At 44.5% G+C, this 19,550-nt stretch overlaps 1 protein-coding gene across 1 annotated transcript in view; it reads right to left on the reverse strand.

Moving 5' to 3' along the window:
- The window catches only part of sgsm2 (small G protein signaling modulator 2), a gene marked incomplete at its 5' end in the record, with an annotated part of 94,412 nt that extends 75,439 nt beyond the window's left edge, over nucleotides 1-18,973 (reverse strand). The window contains one exon of the mRNA XM_038987821.1: nucleotides 18,805-18,973. Within this exon, the coding sequence (XP_038843749.1) occupies nucleotides 18,805-18,973 (169 nt within the window). The remainder of the gene's footprint in view (nucleotides 1-18,804) is intronic.
- Between the last annotated feature and the right edge of the window lie 577 nt (nucleotides 18,974-19,550).

Raw genomic sequence — 19,550 nt, forward strand, 5'->3', positions numbered from 1 at the left:
GTCTCCTTCCTGAGCGGTATGACGGCTGCGTGGTCCCATGGTGTTTATACTTGCGTACTATTGTTTGTACAGATGAACGTGGTACCTTCAGGGATTTGGAAAATGCTACCAAGGATGAACCAGACTTGTGGAGGTGTACAATTTATTTTCTGAGGTCTTGCCTGATTTGTTTTGATTTTCCCATGATGTCAAGAAAAGAGGCACTGAGTTTGAAGGTAGGCCTTGAAATACATCCACAGGTACACATCCAATTGACAAAAATTATGTCAATTAGCCTATCAGAAGCTTCTAAAGCCATGACATCATTTTCTGGAATTTTCCAAGCTGTAAAACCTGTTGAGGACAGAGGGCGCTGTTTTCACTTTGGGGGAAAATCGTGCCCAATTTAAACGGCCTCGTACTCAATTCTTGCTCGTACAATATGCATATTATTATTACTATTGGATAGAAAACACTCTCTAGTTTCTAAAACCGTTTGAATTATATCTGTGAGTAAAACAGAACTCCTTTTGCAGCAAACTTCCTGACAGGAAGTGGAAAATCTGAAATCGATGCACTGTTCTAGGATCTGCCTATTAAAGTCCTTGATATTTATTAGTTTAGATGCACTTCATACGTCTTCCACTAGATGTCGACAAGCAGTGAGAGAAGAAATTGAGTGTGTAACTTGATCTGGGCTCGAATAATAGCTCTTGGCATGACGTGTCACCAGTTTCCTGTTTTCTGGAGAGCGCGAGAAGGGACCTGGATTTGCCTTCTGATAAGCTGTCGTTATGGACGACTAATATCTCCGGCTTTGATTTTATTTGATACATGTGACAATATCATCGTAAAGTATGTTTTTTCAATATAGTTTAATCAGATTATTGACATTTTTTCAGGAGTTTTGCCGTGTTCCGTTCTCTGAGTTTGTTGACGATGGAGAGATTCGCGCCACTTGGCAAGTGTGCTTGCTAAATCGAGAGGGAAAAAGGCCGTTCTAAAACCAAACAACGATTGTTCTGGACAAAGGACCCCTTGTACAACATTCTGATGGAAGATCAGCAAAAGTAGGACCCATTTTATGATGCTATTTCATATATCTGTCGAACATGTTGTACTAGTCGTTTGCGCCCAGATTTTGGGTACTCTCTCGCTATACCTAAGCTGGATGTCGTAATGAAGTTATTTTTAGAATTCTAACACGGCGATTGCATTAAGAACAAGTGTATCTATCATTTCCTATACAACATGTATTTTTTAGTTATGTTTATGAATAGTTATTTGGTCAGAATATGTGTGTCAGAAAAAGTGTCAGAAAAATATCCGGACGTTGTGGGAAAAAGATGCTACGTTAGCACAATGTATAACCACTGATTTCAGCTCTAAATATGCACATTTTCGAACAAAACATAAGTGTATGTATAACCTGATGTTATAGGACTGTCATCTGATGAAGCTTATCAAGGTTAGTCAAAAATTATATATCTTTTGCTGGTTTATTCGCTATCGCTAACGTGCCTATTGCTATCGCTAACGTGCCTTGATGAATGAATGCGGTAGTGTGGTAGGCTATTGTAGTAAGCTAATATAATGCTATATTGTGTTTTCGCTGTAAAACACTTAAAAAAATCGGAAATATTGGCTGGATTCACAAGATGTTTGTCTTTAATTTGCTGTCCACCATCGATTTTTCAGAAATGTTTTATGATGAGTATTTAGGTATTTGACGTTGGTCTCTATAATTACTCTGGCTGCTTCGGTCCTATTTGTGACGGTAGCTGTGATGGTAGCTGCAATGTAAAACTGATTTATACCTCAAATATGCACATTTTTCGAACAAAACATAGATTTATTGTATAACATGTTATAAGACTGTCATCTGATGAAGTTGTTTCTTGGTTAGTTTGGTTGGTTCTTGGTTAGTTAGGTTGGCTTTGTGCATGCTACCTGTGCTGTGAAAAATGTCTGTCCTTTTTTGTATTTGGTGGTGAGCTAACATAAATATATGTGGTGTTTTCGCTGTAAAACATTGAAAAAATCGGACATGTTGACTGGATTCACAAGATGTGTATCTTTCATTTGCTGTATTGGACTTGTTAATGTGTGAAAGTTAAATATTTCTAAAAAATATATTTTGAATTTCGCGCTCTGCCTTTTCAGTGGAATGTGGGAGGAGTTCCGCTAGCGGAACGCCAGAGCCAGACAGGTTAAAGGCACAGTCAACTTAGTGTATGTAAACTTCTGACCGACTGGAATTGTGATCCAGTGAATTATAAGTGAAATAATCTGTCTGTAAACAATTGTTGGAAAAATTACTTGTGTCATGCACAAAGAGCGACCTAACCGACTTGCCAAAACTATAGTTTGTTAAACAAGAAATTTGTGGAGTGGTTGAAAAACGAGTTTTAATGACTCCAACATGAGTGTATGTAAACAGACCTCCCGGGTGGCGCAGTGGTCTAGGGCACTGCATCGCAGTGCTAGCTGCGCCACCAGAGTCTCTGGGTTCACGCCCAGGCTCTGTCGCAGCCGGCCGCAACCGGGAGGTCCGTGGGGCGACGCACAATTGGCATAGCGTCGCCCGGGTTAGGGAGGGTTTGGCCGGTAGGGATATCCTTGTCTCAGTATGTAAAATGTAATAAAATGTATGCACTCTACTGTAAGTCGCTCTGGATAAGAGCGTCTGCTAAATGACTAAAATGTAAAATGTAAATGTAAACTTCCGACTTCAACTGTACACACACACACACACACACACACATCCATACATGGACACATACTGTATATACATAAATACAGACATGAACACACGCACACAAACACATGCGGTATTAGTTAGTATTGTGTTTGTTCACCAGATCTGTACTAGTTAGTATTGTGTCTGTTTACCAGATCTGTATTAGTTAGTATTGTGTCTGTTTACCAGATATGTATTAGTTAGTATTGTGTCTGTTTACCAGATCTGAATTAGTTAGTATTGTGTCTGTTCACCAGATCTGTATTAGTTAGTATTGTGTCTGTTTACCAGATCTGTACTAGTTAGTATTGTGTCTGTTTACCAGATCTGTACTAGTTAGTATTGTGTCTGTTTACCAGATCTGTATTAGTTAGTAGTGTGTCTGTTTACCAGATCTGTACTAGTTAGTATTGTGTCTGTTTACCAGATCTACCATACGACAGCATGTAGAGCCAAACCACGGTCGTGTCTCAAATGGCACCCTATTCCATATATATAGTGCACTACTGTTGACCAGTGCCCTATATAGGGTATAGGATGCCATTTGAGACTAACCCCAAAACCTTTCAGATGGGTAATTTACCCATGGCAGCATTCTCTGCCCCCAAGACAACAATCCAATCCAATCATAGAACCATGGTCTTCACAAAATTCAAAATGTCATTAAAATGTCATTAAAATGTCAACAGGAGATGAAGGTAGATTGATACGCGACACAATTTACAATTTAATCTGACAAACAAATTAACATGAGGATATACGCCGCCGTGATGACAGCGTTTATATCCAAGTCCTCTGAAATTGTAATCTAGCGTCGGGCTTGAAGGCACCCCGTCAATTCATACACAGAATCAAGCTCCATCACCGTGTCACGAGAAGAAGCAGAGAGGAAGAAGGAGAGGAAGAAGGAGAAGAAGAAGGAGAGGAAGAAGGAGAGGAAGAAGGAGAGGAAGAAGGAGAGAGGAACAAGGAGAGGAACAAGGAGAGAGGAAGAAGAGGAAGAAGGAGAGGAACAAGTATAGGAAGAAGGAGAGGAAGAAGGAGAGGGAGAAGGAGAGGAAGAAGGAGAGGAAGAAGGAGAGAGGAAGAAGGAGAGGAAGAAGGAGAGGAACAAGGAGAGGAACAAGGAGAGAGGAAGAAGGAGAGAGGATAAAGGAGAAGAAGGAGAGGAACAAGGAGAGGAAGAAGGAGAGAGGAAGAAGGAGAGGAAGAAGGAGAGAGGAAGAAGGAGAAGAAGAAGGAGAGAGGAAGAAGGAGAAGAAGAAGGAGAGGAAGAAGGAGAGAGGAAGAAGGAGAGAGGAAGAAGAGGAAGAAGGAGAGGAAGAAGGAGAGGAACAAGGAGAGGAACAAAAAGAGGAACAAGGAGAGGAAGAAGGAAAGAGGAATAAGGAGAGAGGAAGAAGGAGAGAGGAAGAAGGAGAGGAAGAAGGAGAAGAAGAAGAAGAAGGAGAGAGGAAGGAGGAGAGGAAGAAGGAGAGAGGAAGAAGGGGAACAAGGAGAGGAAGAAGGAGAGGAAGAAGGAGAGGAAGAAGGACAGGAAGAAGGAGAGAGGAAGAAGGAGAGAGAAAGAAAGAAGGAGAGGAACAAGGAGAGGAAGGAGAGAGGAAGGAGAGAGGAAGAAGGAGAGAGGAAGAAGGAGAAGAAGGAGAGGAAGCAGGAGAGGAAGAAGGAGAGAGGAAGAAGAGGAAGGAGAGGAACAAGGAGAGGAAGAAGGAGAGAAGAAGAAGGAGAGAGGAAGAAGGAGAGAGAAAGAAAGAAGGAGAGGAACAAGGAGAGGAAGGAGAGAGGAAGAAGGAGAGGAAGAAGGAGAGAGGAAGAAGGAGAGAGGAAGAAGGAGAGGAAGAAGGAGAGAGGAAGAAGGAGAGGAAGAAGGAGAGGAACAAGGAGAGGGAGAAGGAGAGGAAGGAGAGAGGAAGAAGAGGAAGAAGGAGAAGAAGAAGGAGAGGAAGAAGGAGAGGAACAAGGAGAGGAACAAGGAGAGGAACAAGGAGAGGAAGAAGGAGAGAGGAAGAATGAGAGAGGAAGAAGGAGAAGAACAAGGAGAGGAAGAAGGAGAGAGGAAGAAGGAGAGGAAGAAAGAGAGGAACAAGGAGAGGAACAAGGAGAAGAAGGAGAAGAAGCAGAGAGGAAGAAGGAGAGAGGAAGAAGGAGAGAAGGAAGGAGAGGAAGAAGGAGAGGAAGGAGAGAGAAACAAGGAGAGGAACAAGGAGAGGAAGAGGGAGAGGGGAAGAAGGAGAGAGGAAGAAGGAGAGAGGAAGAAGGAGAAGAAGAAGGAGAGGAAGAAGGAGAAGAAGAAGGAGAGGAAGGAGAGGAAGAAGGAGAAGAAGAAGGAGAGGAAGAAGGAGAAGAAGAAGGAGAGGAAGAAGGAGAGGAAGAAGGAGAGGAAGAAGGAGAAGAAGAAGGAGAGAGGAAGAAGGAGAGAGGAAGAAGGAGAGAGGAAGAAGGAGAGGAAGGAGGAGAGGAATAAGGAGAGGAAGGAGGAGAGGAAGAAGGAGAGAAGAAGGAGAGAGGAAGAAGGAGAGAGGAAGAAGGAGAGGAAGAAGGAGAGAAGAAGAAGGAGAGAAGAAGAAGGAGAGAGGAAGAAGGAGAGAAGAAGAAGGAGAGGAAGAAGGAGAGAAGAAGAAGGAGAGGAAGAAGGAGAGAGGAAGAAGGAGAAAATGAATTAAATTAAAAAAATCCTAATCAATCTTCACACAATACCCCATAATGACAAAGTGAAAACAGGTTTTAGAAATGTTTGCAAATGTATTAAAAATAGAAAACAGAAATACCTTGTTTCCATAAGTATTCAGACCCTTTGCTATGAGACTTGAAATTGGGCTCAGGTGCATCCTGTTTCCATTGATCATCCTTGAGATGTTTCTACAACTTCATTGGAGTCCACCTGTGGTAAATTCAATTGATTGGACATGATTTGGAAAGGCACACACATAAGGTCCCACAGTTGACAGTGCATGTCAGAGCAAGAACCAAGCCACCAGGTTGAAGGAATTATCGAGGATTGTTTGAGGCACCTTCTGGGGAAGGGTACCAAAAAATGTCTGCAGCATTGAAGGTTCCCAAGAACACAGTGGCCTCCATCGTTGTTAAATGGAAGAAATTTGGAACCACCAAGACTCTTCCTAGAGCTGGTCGCCCGGCCAAACTGAGCAATCGGGGAGAAGGTCACTCTGACAGAGCTCCAGAGTTCCTCTGTGGAGATGGGAAAACGTTCCAGAAGGACAACCATCTCTGCAGCACTCCACCAATCAGGCCTTTATGGTAGAGTGGCCAGACGGAAGCCACTGCTCAGTGAAAGGCACATGACAGCCCGCTTGGAGTTTGGCAAAGGCATCTAAAAGACTCACAGACCATGAGAAACAAGATTATCTGGTCAGATGAAACCAAGATTGGAGGAAACCTGGCACCATCCCTACGGTGAAGCATGGTGGTGCAGGATCATGCTGTGGGGATGTTTTTCAGCGGCAGGGACCGGGAGACTAGTCAGGATCGAGGGAAAAAAGAACAAAGCAAAGTACAGGGAGATCCTTGATGAAAGCCTGCTCCAGAGTGCTCAGGACCTCAGACTGGGGCGATGGTTCACCTTCCAACAGGACAACGACCTTAAGCACACAGCCAAGACAATGAGAGAGTGGCTTTGGGACAAGTCTCTGAATGTCCTTGAGTGGCCCAGCCAGAGCCCGGACTTGAACCCAATTGAACATCTCTGGAGATACCTGACAATAGCTGTGCAGCGATGCTCCCCATCCAACCTGACAGAGATTGAGAGGATCTGCAGAGAAGAATGGGAGAAACTCCCCAAATACAGGTGTGCCAAGCTTGTAATGTCATACCCAAGAAGATTCGAGGCTGTAATCGCTGCCAAAGGTGCTTCAACAAAGTACTGATTAAATTGTCTGAATACTTATGTAAATGTAATATTTAAGTTATTTATTTCTGTCTGAAGTGTCTGTCTGAAGAGTGTCTGTCTGACTAACTAGACTCTGTCTGAATAGTGTCTGTCTGAATAGTGTCTGTCTGAATAGTGTCTGTCTGACTCTAAATAGACTCTGTCTGAATAGTGTCTGTCTGAATAGTGTGTGAAGTGTGTGTGTGTGTGTGTGTGTGTGTGTGTGTGTGTGTGTGTGTGTGTGTGTGTGTGTGTACCCTGTTCAGTAACTGACCCCAGCCCTCCATCTTCCTCAAAGCCCAGCCAGCGAACGTAGTGATTGGTTGGCCTCCCGGCGAGATCACTCACAGCCCAGCCAGTGGACGTAGTGATTGGTTGACCTCCCGGCGAGATCACTCACAGCCCAGCCAGCGGACGTAGTGATTGGTTGACCTCCCGGCGAGATCACTCACAGCCCAGCCAGCGGATGTAGTGATTGGTTGACCTCCCGGCGAGATCACTCACAGCCCAGCCAGCGGATGTAGTGATTGGTTGACCTCCCGGCGAGATCACTCACAGCCCAGCCAGCGGATGTAGTGATTGGTTGAACGCCCAGCAAGCCCTTTCTACCACTGTATTATCACTTGAACGCAGCTCATGCTAGGTGTTAACGTTAGGTGTTAATGCTAGGTAGGTGTTAATGCTAGGTAGGTGTTAATGCTAGGTAGGTGTTAACGTTAGGTGTTAACGCTAGGTAGGTGTTAATGCTAGGTAGGTGTTAATGCTAGGTAGGTGTTAATGCTAGGTAGGTGTTAACGTTAGGTAGGTGTTAATGCTAGGTAGGTGTTAATGCTAGGTAGGTGTTAACGTTGGGTGTTAACGCTAGGTAGGTGTTAACGTTAGGTGTTAATGCTAGGTAGGTGTTAACGTTAGGTGTTAATGCTAGGTAGGTGTTAACGCTAGGTAGGTGTTAATGCTAGGTAGGTGTTAATGCTAGGTAGGTGTTAACGCTAGGTAGGTGTTAACGTTAGGTGTTAATGCTAGGTAGGTGTTAACGTTAGGTGTTAATGCTAGGTAGGTGTTAACGCTAGGTAGGTGTTAATGCTAGGTAGATGTTAACGTTAGGTGTTAACGTTAGGTAGGTGTTAACGCTAGGTAGGTGTTAACGTTAGGTGTTAATGCTAGGTAGGTGTTAACGTTAGGTAGGTGTTAACGTTAGGTAGGTGTTAATGCTAGGTAGGTGTTAACGTTAGGTGTTAATGCTAGGTAGGTGTTAACGCTAGGTAGGTGTTAATGCTAGGTAGGTGTTAATGCTAGGTAGGTGTTAACGTTAGGTGTTAACGCTAGGTAGGTGTTAACGTTAGGTGTTAATGCTAGGTAGGTGTTAACGTTAGGTAGGTGTTAACATTAGGTAGGTGTTAACGTTAGGTAGGTGTTAACGCTAGGTAGGTGTTAATGCTAGGTAGGTGTTAACGTTAGGTGTTAACGCTAGGTAGGTGTTAACGCTAGGTAGGTGTTAACGCTAGGTAGGTGTTAACGCTAGGTAGGTGTTAACGTTAGGTGTTAACGCTAGGTAGGTGTTAACGCTAGGTAGGTGGTTACGCTAGGTAGGTGGTTACGCTAGGTAGGTGTTAACGCTAGGTAGGTGTTAACGCTAGGTAGGTGTTAACGCTAGGTAGGTGTTAACGCTAGGTAGGTGTTAACGCTAGGTAGGTGTTAACGCTAGGTAGGTGTTAACGTTAGGTGTTAACGCTAGGTAGGTGTTAACGCTAGGTAGGTGGTTACGCTAGGTAGGTGGTTACGCTAGGTAGGTGTTAACGCTAGGTAGGTGTTAACGCTAGGTAGGTGTTAACGCTAGGTAGGTGTTAACGCTAGGTAGGTGTTAACGCTAGGTAGGTGTTAACGCTAGGTGTGAGCTAATCCTCACATAGGTGAGATAGAACAGAGATGGTGAGATAGAACAGAGATGGGAAGAAGGGACAGACAGAAAGAAAGGAGAGAAAAAGTGATAAAGACAGAAATAGAGAAAGGGTGACAGATGTGGCTAGGGGGTGATGTTTGCAGCTCCCTGGGGGGGGGGGGGGGGGGGGTGGTGAGTGTGAGTGAGTGAGTGAGTGAGTGAGTGAGTGAGTGAGTGAGTGAGTGAGTGAGAGAGAGAGAGAGAGAGAGAGAGAGAGAGAGAGAGAGAGAGAGAGAGAGAGAGAGAGAGAGAGAGAGAGAGAGAGAGAGAGAGTGAGTGAGTGAGAGAGAGAGAGAGAGAGAGAGAGAGAGAAATACACTACGGAAGAAGAAGGAACAGCACGTCAGAAATCAGCTCAATGTAATTGAAGAATCCATAGACTCTAACCACTTCTGGGAAAATTGGAAAACACTAAGAGTTATCTATCCAAAACGGAGAAGTATTGGTAAACCACTTCTCCTATCTTTTTGGCTCTATAACAAAGAACAAACAGCAAAAACATATACATGATCAAATACAAATCTTAGAATCTACTATTAAAGACTACCAGAACCCGCTGGATTCTCCAATTATCTTGAATGAGCTACAGGACAAAATATAAACCCTCCAACCCAAAAAGGCCTGTGGTATTGATGGTATCCTCAATGAAATTATCAAATATACAGACAACAAATTTCAACTGGCTATACTTAAACTCTTTAACATCATCCTTAGCTCTGGCATCTTCCCCAATATTTGGAACCAAGGACTGATCACCCCAGTAGCTAACTAACGTTAAATAACTAGCTAACACACCGGTACATATTGCTGTAATGCTATGCGGTTCGTAAGGATAGTGTAGCTAACAAATTGTCAGCCAACATAATGTGTAATGTAATTGATTTGAAAAGTCATTACTTTATTACATTGCTCAACATTTTCTTAACATTTGTCATAATTAGTTAAAACAATGAATGTGTGTTTTTCCGCTCTCGTCAGACTTCGGCTGTATATTTTCCGCCATTTCTTCAAATCTGAAAACGTTTTGAAGCCACGCCCATTTTCTGAAGAATTGCATTATGGGCCCTAGAAGCACAGAAATAGTGTCCACTGCATGTATACTTCGTATTTTGGCAAATTTAGTACGACATCCGGGAGCTTTCGGCCTACTAACTATATCCATACAGTACTATGACCAGTAAGCATATTATATACTCATTCAGTTAGTATGAATATTCGAACACAGCTTTGGTCTTTTATAAAGCCACCGGCAGCGTTCATTATTATTCCAAATAATCTTTCATTTTGGAAAATTAATTGGAGCCCTTACATTGCTGAAGATTTAGAGCGTCTCTTTCTCTCTTCTTCCCTACATCTCCTCTCGCGTCTAACATCTCCTCTCTCTCTCTCTCTTCTCTCTCTCTCTCTTCTCTCTCTCTCTCTTCTCTCTCTCTCTCTGCTCTCTCTCTGCTCTCTCTCTGCTCTCTCTCTGCTCTCTCTCTGCTCTCTCTCATTCTCTCACTTCTATATTTCGCTCTTATCTAAATTCAATTCTCAGGGCTTTATCTCTCTCTCTTATCGCTCTGCTCTTTCTCTCTCATCTCTCTCTAGCGATGAGTCCTGTGGATGGGTGAGGGGAAGGAGAGGAGAGAAAGAGGAAGGGGGAGAAGAGGTGGGGGGAGGATTGGTTAGGGGAAGGAGAGGAGAGGATGGGTGAGGGGAAGGAGAGGGGAGGATGGGTGAGGGGAAGGAGAGGAGAGGATGGGTGAGAGGGAGGAGAGGTGGGGAAGGAGAGCTGAGGATTGGTTAAGGAAGTGGAGAGGAGAGGAAGAGGGAGGGGAGGAGAGGTGGAGTAGGAGACGGGAGGATGGCTTAGGGGAAGGAGGTTGGAGGATGGGTGAGGGGAGGGAGGAGAGGTGGGGAAGGAGAGCTGAGGATTGGTTAAGGAGGTGGAGAAGGAGAGGGGAGGATGGGTTAGGGGAAGGAGAGGGAGGGTTAGGGCAGGTATTACACCAGGGGTACGTGCAATGCCGTCAGGGGTACTTTTAAACAGTACATTTATATTTTCCAATGGGGCTATGCATTTGGGTGAGGTTTTTTTCTTGCCTGAGTAGCCTCGTTTCACTGCCAAAAATAAACTTAAACCATCTAGTGTTTAGCGAAATAACAACACAATGTGAAATACAGGTAGCCTAGACAAATAATTAACATCCAATCACATTAACCGTTACTCTCTCGTGGGAATTCCACTAATGGTTCGTATGTAGCCAAATGTAGCTGCTCATTCCGTTTGCTCGAAAATGGATAAATGGTTAAAGAAAGTAAGGCCCGCGTCCATAGAGACACATACCAGTTCTACTGGTAGTACTGCTACTACCAGCAGTACTACACCTGCACCTGTCGACGACACAAGGAGTTCTGCTTCCATGAGCACATCCAATGCTAGCATCAGTAATTCTATATGTGTTGTTAGCCCAGCTAGCATGGACACTGACAGTTGTGAATCTGATGCAGCCGAATAGCTACTGCCCCCTTACCAGGGGGAAGCACCGAACAACAGACAGGGACGTTGGACCATCGAAGAGGAGCAAATATGATGAGAACTACATTGATTTGGGGTTCCTTTATTTTGGGAGAAGTGCCTTTCCTCAGCCACAGTGTGTTATATGTGCAAAAGTACTATCTCACAACTCGATGAAACCTTCACTCTTGTGCAGACATTTAGAAACAAAACATGCCAATGTAACGGATGTGAAATGGCTAGCTAGTTAGCGGGTACGCGCTACTAGCGTTTCAATCAGTTACGTCACTTGCTCTGAAACCTAGAAGCAGTGTTGCCCCTTGCTCTGCAAGAGCCGCGGCCTTTGTGGCGCGATGGGTAACGATGCTTCGTGAGCGACCGTTGTTGATGTGTGCAGAAGGTCCCTGGTTCGCGCCCGTGTCGGGGCGAGGGGACGGTTTAGTTATACTGTTACACCAATTTGAAAAATAAGCCACAGTAGTTTTTTGAGCGAGATTAAAGATGACTTTTGAGTAGTAAGACATGTATAAAAGCAACAGATACCATTAATAAGAAGGGGCTAGAAGCGTCTTATATGGTGAGCTACCGAGTGGCTAGGACAGGCAAGCCGCACTATTGTGGAGGACTTAATTCTTCCTGCTGCCGCGGATGATGCTCGGGGAAAAGGCCCAAAAAACTATACAGACAATGCCTTCATCAAACAACACTGTTTCACGACACATCAGTGACCTGGCAGGAGATGTTTTGAAACAATTACTGCTTCGCATACAAGCCAGTGAATTATATGCCTTACAGCTGGACGAGTCAACAGATGTGGCGGGCCTGGCACAGCTCCTGGTATATGTCCGTTATGTTTATGGAGGGTCAATTAAGGAAGACATCCTCTTCTGCAAACCAGGACAACAGGAGAGGATATTTTTAAAGTACTGGACAGCTTTGTGACATCAAATGGACTTTGGTGGTCAAGGTGTGTTGGTATCTGTACTGATGGCCAAAAGCCATGACAGGGAGACATAGTGGAGTGGTAACGCGCGTGCAAGCAGTTGCTCCCGACCCCACTTGGGTACACTGCAGCATCCACCGAGAGGCTCTTGCTGCCAAGGGAATGCCTGACAGCTTGAAAGACGTTTTGGACACCAATAAAAATTGTTAACTTTGTTAAAGCAAGGCCCCTGAACTCTTGTGTATTTTCTGCACTATGCAATGATATGGGCAGCGACCATTTAACGCTTTTACAACATACTGTGCTGGTTATCAAGAGGCAAAGTATTGACATGTTTTTTTTTTAATTAAGAGATGAGCTTAAAGTTTTCTTTACAGACCATAATTTTCACTTGTCTGACCGCTTGCAGGATGACGGGTTTCTCACACGACTGGCCTATCTGGGTGATGTTTTTTCTCACCTGAATGATCTGAATCTAGGATTACAGGGACTCTCCGCAACTATATTCAATGTGTGGGACAGAATTGAGGCTAAAATTGAGGCTATAGTTAAGAAGTTGGAGCTCTTTTCTGTCTGTAATAACAAGGACAACACACAGGTCTTTCCATCATTGTATGATTTTTTGTGTGTAAATGAACTCAAGCTTACGGACAATGTCAAATGTGATATAGCAAAGCACCTGAGTGAGTTGGGTGCGCAATTACGCAGGTACTTTCCCGAAACGGACGACACAAACTGGATTCGTTATCCCTTTCATGCCTTGCCTCCAGTCCACTTACAGATATCTGAACAAGAGAGCCTCATCGAAATTGCAACAAGCGGCTCTGTGAATATGTTATTTAATCAAAAGCCACTGCCAGATTTCTGGATTGGGCTGCGCTCAGAGTATCCTGCCTTGGCAAATCGTGCTGCTAACTTCTCTAGGATAGGGGGCAGCATTTTCACGTTTGGATGAAAAGCATACCTAAATTCAACTGCCAGCTACTCATCCCCAGAAGGTAAGATATGCATATTATTAGTAGATTTGGATAGAAAACACTGAAGTCTCTAAAACTGTTTGAATCATGTCTGTGAGTATAACAGAACTTATTTAGCAGGTGAAACCCCGAGGACAAACCATTCAGATTGTTTTTTTTTGAGGTCACTCTCTTTTCAATGTATTTTCATTAGGAATCCAGATTTCTTGCAGTTCCTACCGCTTCCACTGGATGTCAACAGTCTTTAGAAATTGGTTGAGGTTTTTTCCTTTGTGTAATGAAGAAGTACGGCCATCTTGAACGAGGGTGCGTGACCAGAAAGCTAGCTACAGTTTGTTTTAATCCTGTATTGAACACAGATCATCCCGTCTTAAATTTTATCGATTATTTACGTAAAAAAATACCTAAAGTTGTATTACAAAAGTAGTTTGAAATGTTTTGGCAAAGTTTACAGGTAACCTTTGAGATATTTTGTAGTAACGTTGCACAAGTTGGAAGCAGTGTTTTTCTGGATCAAACGCGCCAAATAAATGGACATTTTGGATATATATCGACGGAATTAATCGAATAAAAGGACCATTTGTGATGTTTATGGGATATATTGGAGTGCCAACAACAGAAGCTCGTCAAAGGTAAGGCATGAATTATATTTATATTTCTGCGTTTTGTGTCGCGCCTGCAGGGTTGAAATATGCTTCTCTCTCTTTGTTTACTCTGTTGCTATCCTCATAACAGCATCGTTTGCTTTCGCCGAAAAGCCTATTTGAATTCTGACATGTTGGCTGGATTCACAAGTGTAGCTTTAATTTGGTATCTTTCATGTGCGATTTAATGAAAGTTAGATTTTTATAGTAATTTATTTCAATTTGGCGCTCTGCATTTTCTCTGGCTTTTGGCCAAGTGAGACAGTAGCGTCCCGCCTAAACTCAGATTTCTGGATATAAATATGAACTTTACCGAACAAAACATACATGTATTGTGTAACATGTAGTCCTATGAGTGTCATCTGATGAAGATCATCAAAGGTTAGTGATTCATTTTATCTCTATTTCTGCTTTTTGTTACTCCTCTCTTTGGCTGGAAAAATGGCCGTGTTTTTCTGTGACTTGGCTCTGACCTAACATAATCGTTTGGTGTGCTTTCGTCGTTAAAGCCTATTTGAATTCTGACATGTTGGCTGGATTCACAACAAGTGTAGCTTTAATTTGGTATCTTTCATGTGTGATTTCATGAAAGTTCGATTTTTATAGTAATTTATTTGAATTTGGCGCTCTGCATTTTTACTGGCTTTTGGCCAAGTGGGACGTTAGCGTCCCACATATCCCAGAGAGGTTAAGACACTGATGCCCTTTGCAACCACGTACCTATGTGAGAGTGGATTCTCGGCCCTCACTAGCATGAAAATTAAATACAGGCACAGACTGTGTGTGGAAAATGATTTAAGACTGAGACTCTCTCCAATACAACCCAACATTGCAGAGTTATGTGCATCCTTTCAAGCACACCCTTCTCATTAACCTGTGGGGAGTTATTCACTATTTTCGATGAACAAATAAGGTTTTATATGTAAGATGGTTAAATAAAGAGCAAAATTATTGATTATTATTATTTGTGCCCTGGTCCTATAAGAGCTCTTTGTCACTTCCCACGAGCCGGGTTGTGACAAAAACACACACTCATTCTTATGTTTAATAAATGTATCGTATAGTGTGTGTGTGGCAGGTTTACAATGATGGCAAAAAACACAACATCTGAGAGTGTACGGGACTGTAAAACATTTGGGAACCACTGGGTTAGGGGAAGGAGAGGGGAGGAGGACAGCGGGGGGGATTGAGTGTGATGTGTAAAGGTTGGGAAGAGTGGTGCACTGGGGGGGGGGGGGCGATACAGCTATATGACTAAACAACATGTCATTTGGGACACCCCCCCCCCACAGAGAGACACTAGTAGTAAAAAGCACAGCACTCACACCAGCAATCTAGAATAGAATCTGTCTCTACGTTCACAGCTGTCTGACTGCAATAAGCCCTTAGGAGATGAGATGAGAGGATACAGGAAGAGAGTGTGTATGTGTTCTGCCCCGCACCGTACCCCCCCCCCCCCCCCCCCCCCCCCCCCCTCATGGGCTAACAAACAGCCTCCCTCCCTCCCTGCCTGCCTTCCTCCCTGCTTGCCTTCCTCCATGCCCGTCTCCCTGCCTGCCTGTCTCCCTCCCTGCCTGTCTCCCTCCCTGCCTGTCTCAGCCCCTCCATGCCTCTCTCCCTGCATGTCTCCCTGCCTGTCTCAGTCCCTGCCTGCCTGTCTCCCTGCCTGTCTCTCTTCCCGTCTCAGTCCCTCCCTGCCTGTCTCCCTGCCTGTCCCAGTCCCTCCCTGCCTGTCTCCCTGCCTGTCTCAGTCCCTCCCTGTCTGTCTCCCTGCCTGTCTCCCTTCCTGTCTTAGGCCCTCCCTGCCTGTCTCCCTGCATGTCTCCCTGCCTGTCCCAGTCCCTCCCTGCCTGTCTCAGTCCCTCCCTGCCTGTCTCAGTCCCTCCCTGCCTGTCTCCCTGCCTGTCTGTCTCAGTCCCTGCCTGCCTGTCCCCTGCCTGTCTCAAGCCCTCCCTGCCTGTCTCCCTGCCTGTCTCCCTTCCTGTCTCAGTCCCTCCCTGCCTGTCTCCCTGCCTGTCTCCCTGCCTGTCTCCCTGCCTGTCTCCCTTTCTGTCTCCCTTCCTGTCTCAGTCCCTCCCTGCCTGTCTTCTTGCCTGTTGTGTACAAGAACTTCATTTATATTGTTGCTGTGTATACACTCCTACTACAAATCTGCTTGGGAGATATAGTTTTGTGAACACATACTTACAGACAGACACGCATACTTACGGACACACACGCCTTCAGTTTTGTACACACACACTTACGGACAGACAGGACACACATCTGGGGCTTAGCCACTTATCGCAGTGTGTGTGTGTGTGTGTGTGTGTGTGTGTGTGTGTGTGTGTGTGTGTGTGTGTGTGTGTATACACAGATAGACGCTGAGTAAACACACACCTGGCCAGGACAGAAGTAGGAAGAGACAGATGTGTATCCTGACTCAACCAACACTGATTTAGTTAGTCCTCAACAGTGGTTTTACCATGTTACACTGTCTCTTTTACTGTGTGGTTCTACCGTAATACACTGTCTCTGCACTCTGTGGTTTTACCATGTTACACTGTCTATTCACTGTGTGGTTCTACCATGTTACACTGTCTATTCACTGTGTGGTTCTACCATGTTACACTGTCTCTTCACTGTGTGGTTCTACCATGTTACACTGTCTATTCACTGTGTGGTTCTACCATGTTACACTGTCTATTCACTGTGTGGTTCTACCATGTTACACTGTCTATTCACTGTGTGGTTCTACCATACTACACTGTCTATTCACTGTGTGGTTCTACCATGTTACACTGTCTATTCACTGTGTGGTTCTACCATGTTACACTGTCTATTCACTGTGTGGTTCTACCATGTTACACTGTCTATTCACTGTGTGGTTCTACCATGCTACACTGTCTATTCACTGAGTGGTTCTACCATGCTACACTGTCTCTGCACTGTATGGTTCTACCATGCTACACTGTCTCTGCACTGTGTGGTTCTACCATGCTACACTGTCTCTTCACTATGTGGTTCTACCATGTTACACTGTCTCTTCACTGTGTGGTTCTACCATGTTACACTGTCTATTCACTGTGTGGTTCTACCATGCTACACTGTCTATTCACTGTGTGGTTCTACCATGTTATACTGTCTCTTCACTGTGTGGTTCTACCATGCTACACTGTCTCTGCACTGTATGGTTCTACCATGCTACACTGTCTATTCACTGTGTGGGTCTACCATGTTACACTGTCTATTCACTGTGTGGTTCTACCATGCTACACTGTCTCTTCACTGTGTGGTTCTACCATGCTACACTGTCTATTCACTGTGTGGTTCTACCATGCTACACTGTCTCTTCACTGTGTGGTTCTACCATGCTACACTGTCTATTCACTGTGTGGTTTTACCATGCTACACTGTCTCTTCACTGTGTGGTTCTACCATGCTACACTGTCTCTTCACTGTGTGGTTCTACCATGCTACACTGTCTATTCACTGTGTGGTTTTACCATGCTACACTGTCTCTTCACTGTGTGGTTCTACCATGCTACACTGTCTCTGCACTGTGTGGTTCTACCATGCTACACTGTCTATTCACTGTGTGGGTCTACCATGTTACACTGTCTATTCACTGTGTGGTTCTACCATGTTACACTGTCTCTTCACTATGTGGTTCTACCATGCTACACTCTCTCTTCACTGTGTGGTTCTACTATGCTACACTGTCTCTTCACTGTGTGGTTCTACCATGCTACACTGTCTATTCACTGTGTGGTTCTACCATGCTACACTGTCTCTTCACTATGTGGTTCTACCATGCTACACTCTCTCTTCACTGTGTGGTTCTACTATGCTACACTGTCTCTTCACTGTGTGGTTCTACCATGCTACACTGTCTATTCACTGTGTGGTTCTACCATGCTACACTGTCTCTTCACTGTGTGGTTCTACCATGCTACACTGTCTCTTCACTGTGGTTCTACCATGCTACACTGTCTCTTCACTGTGTGGTTCTACCATGCTACACTGTCTCTTCACTGTGTGGTTCTATCATGTTACACTGTCTCTGGACTGCATGGTTTTACCATGCTACACTGTCTATTCACTGTGTGGTTCTACCATGCTACACTGTCTCTGTACTGTGTGGTTCTACCATGCTACACTGTCTCTTCACTGTGTGGTTCTACCATGCTACACTGTCTATTCACTGTGTGGTTCTACCATGCTACACTGTCTATTCACTGTGTGGTTCTACCATGCTACACTGTCTATTCACTATGTGGTTCTACCATGCTACACTGTCTATTCACTGTGTGGTTCTACTATGCTACACTGTCTCTTCACTGTGTGGTTCTACCATGCTACACTGTCTCTGCACTGTGGTTCTACCATGCTACACTGTCTCTTCACTGTGTGGTTCTACCATGCTACACTGTCTCTTCACTCTGTGGTTCTACCATACTACACTGTCTATTCACTGTGGTTCTACCATGCTACACTGTCTCTTCACTGTGTGGTTCTACCATGTTACACTTTCTCTTCACTGTGTGGTTTTACCATGCTACACTGTCTCTTCACTGTGTGGTTCTACCATGCTACACTGTCTCTTCACTGTGTGGTTCTACCATGCTACACTGTCTCTTCACTGTGTGGTTCTACCATGCTACACTGTCTCTTCACTGTGTGGTTTTACCATGTTACACTGTCTCTTCACTGTGGTTCTACCATGCTACACTGTCTCTTCACTGTGTGGTTCTACCATGTTACACTGTCTCTTCACTGTGTGGTTCTACCATGCTACACTGTCTCTTCACTGTGTGGTTTTACCATGCTACACTGTCTCTTCACTGTATGGTTCTACCATGCTACACTGTCTCTTCACTGTGTGGTTCTACCATGTTACACTGTCTCTTCACTGTGTGGTTCTACCATGCTACACTGTCTCTTCACTGTGTGGTTCTACCATGCTACACTGTCTCTTCACTGTGTGGTTCTACCATGCTACACTGTCTCTTCACTGTGTGGTTCTACCATGCTACACTGTCAGTGAAGGTGTCTTAACAGGGAAGGAAAACAAGGTAAGATGTATTAACTACATAATGTCTATACATCAATATTACATCGCTGATTTAGCATATTCCTCCTGGTGTAGATTGGAGGTAGTGCTATGAGGTCAGGTGTAAAAGTTCAAAGGTCATAGAGTAGGTCAATCAGTACCTGATGACCTCTGCCTGCTGTGCGAGCTGCTCCTGGACCTTCCGGCACACCTCTCCGGCCGTGGCGTTGACCTTGCCGATCTTGGTGAAAAGGGCGGCGATCTTGTCGCTGCGCAGGAAGCCCGCCGCTCGCCGCTTCAACAGGTGGCTCAGACAGGCCTCGATGGTGCCTGGAGGAGAGAAGGAGAGACCTTTGTAAAAGACCCCAAACAAAGAAAAACCTTATACAGAATTAGTGATCAGAGCCTGGAACCGGATGCCATCAAACACATTTTTAGCCAGAGAGGACAGACACTGTCATCACTGTGGGTCAGGAAGCCAGAGAGGACAGACTCTGTCATCACTGTGGGTCAGGAGACATGGAAAGTGTAGACCATTATATAGCAATAAAGAGAGAGAGGGAGCGAGACAGACAGAGAGAGGGAGGAGAGTTAGAGACAGAGAGAGAATGCTATTTGGCCCTAAACAGAGAGTACACAGAGGCAGAATACCTGACCACTGTTACTGACACAAAATTAAGGAAATCTTTGACTATGTACAGACTCAGTGAGCATAGCCTTGCTATTGAGAAAGGCCAGCCGTAGGCAGACCTGGCTCTCAAGAGAAGACAGGCTATGTGCACACTGCCCACAAAATGAGGTGGAAACTGAGCTGCACTTCCTAACCTCCTACCAAATGTATGACCATATTAGAGACACATATTTCCCTCAGATTACACAGACCCATTTTTTTTAAACAAATACTATT

This window comes from Salvelinus namaycush, unplaced genomic scaffold, assembly GCF_016432855.1.
Source record: "Salvelinus namaycush isolate Seneca unplaced genomic scaffold, SaNama_1.0 Scaffold866, whole genome shotgun sequence".
In the NCBI taxonomy this organism is placed as follows: Eukaryota; Metazoa; Chordata; class Actinopteri; order Salmoniformes; family Salmonidae; genus Salvelinus; species Salvelinus namaycush.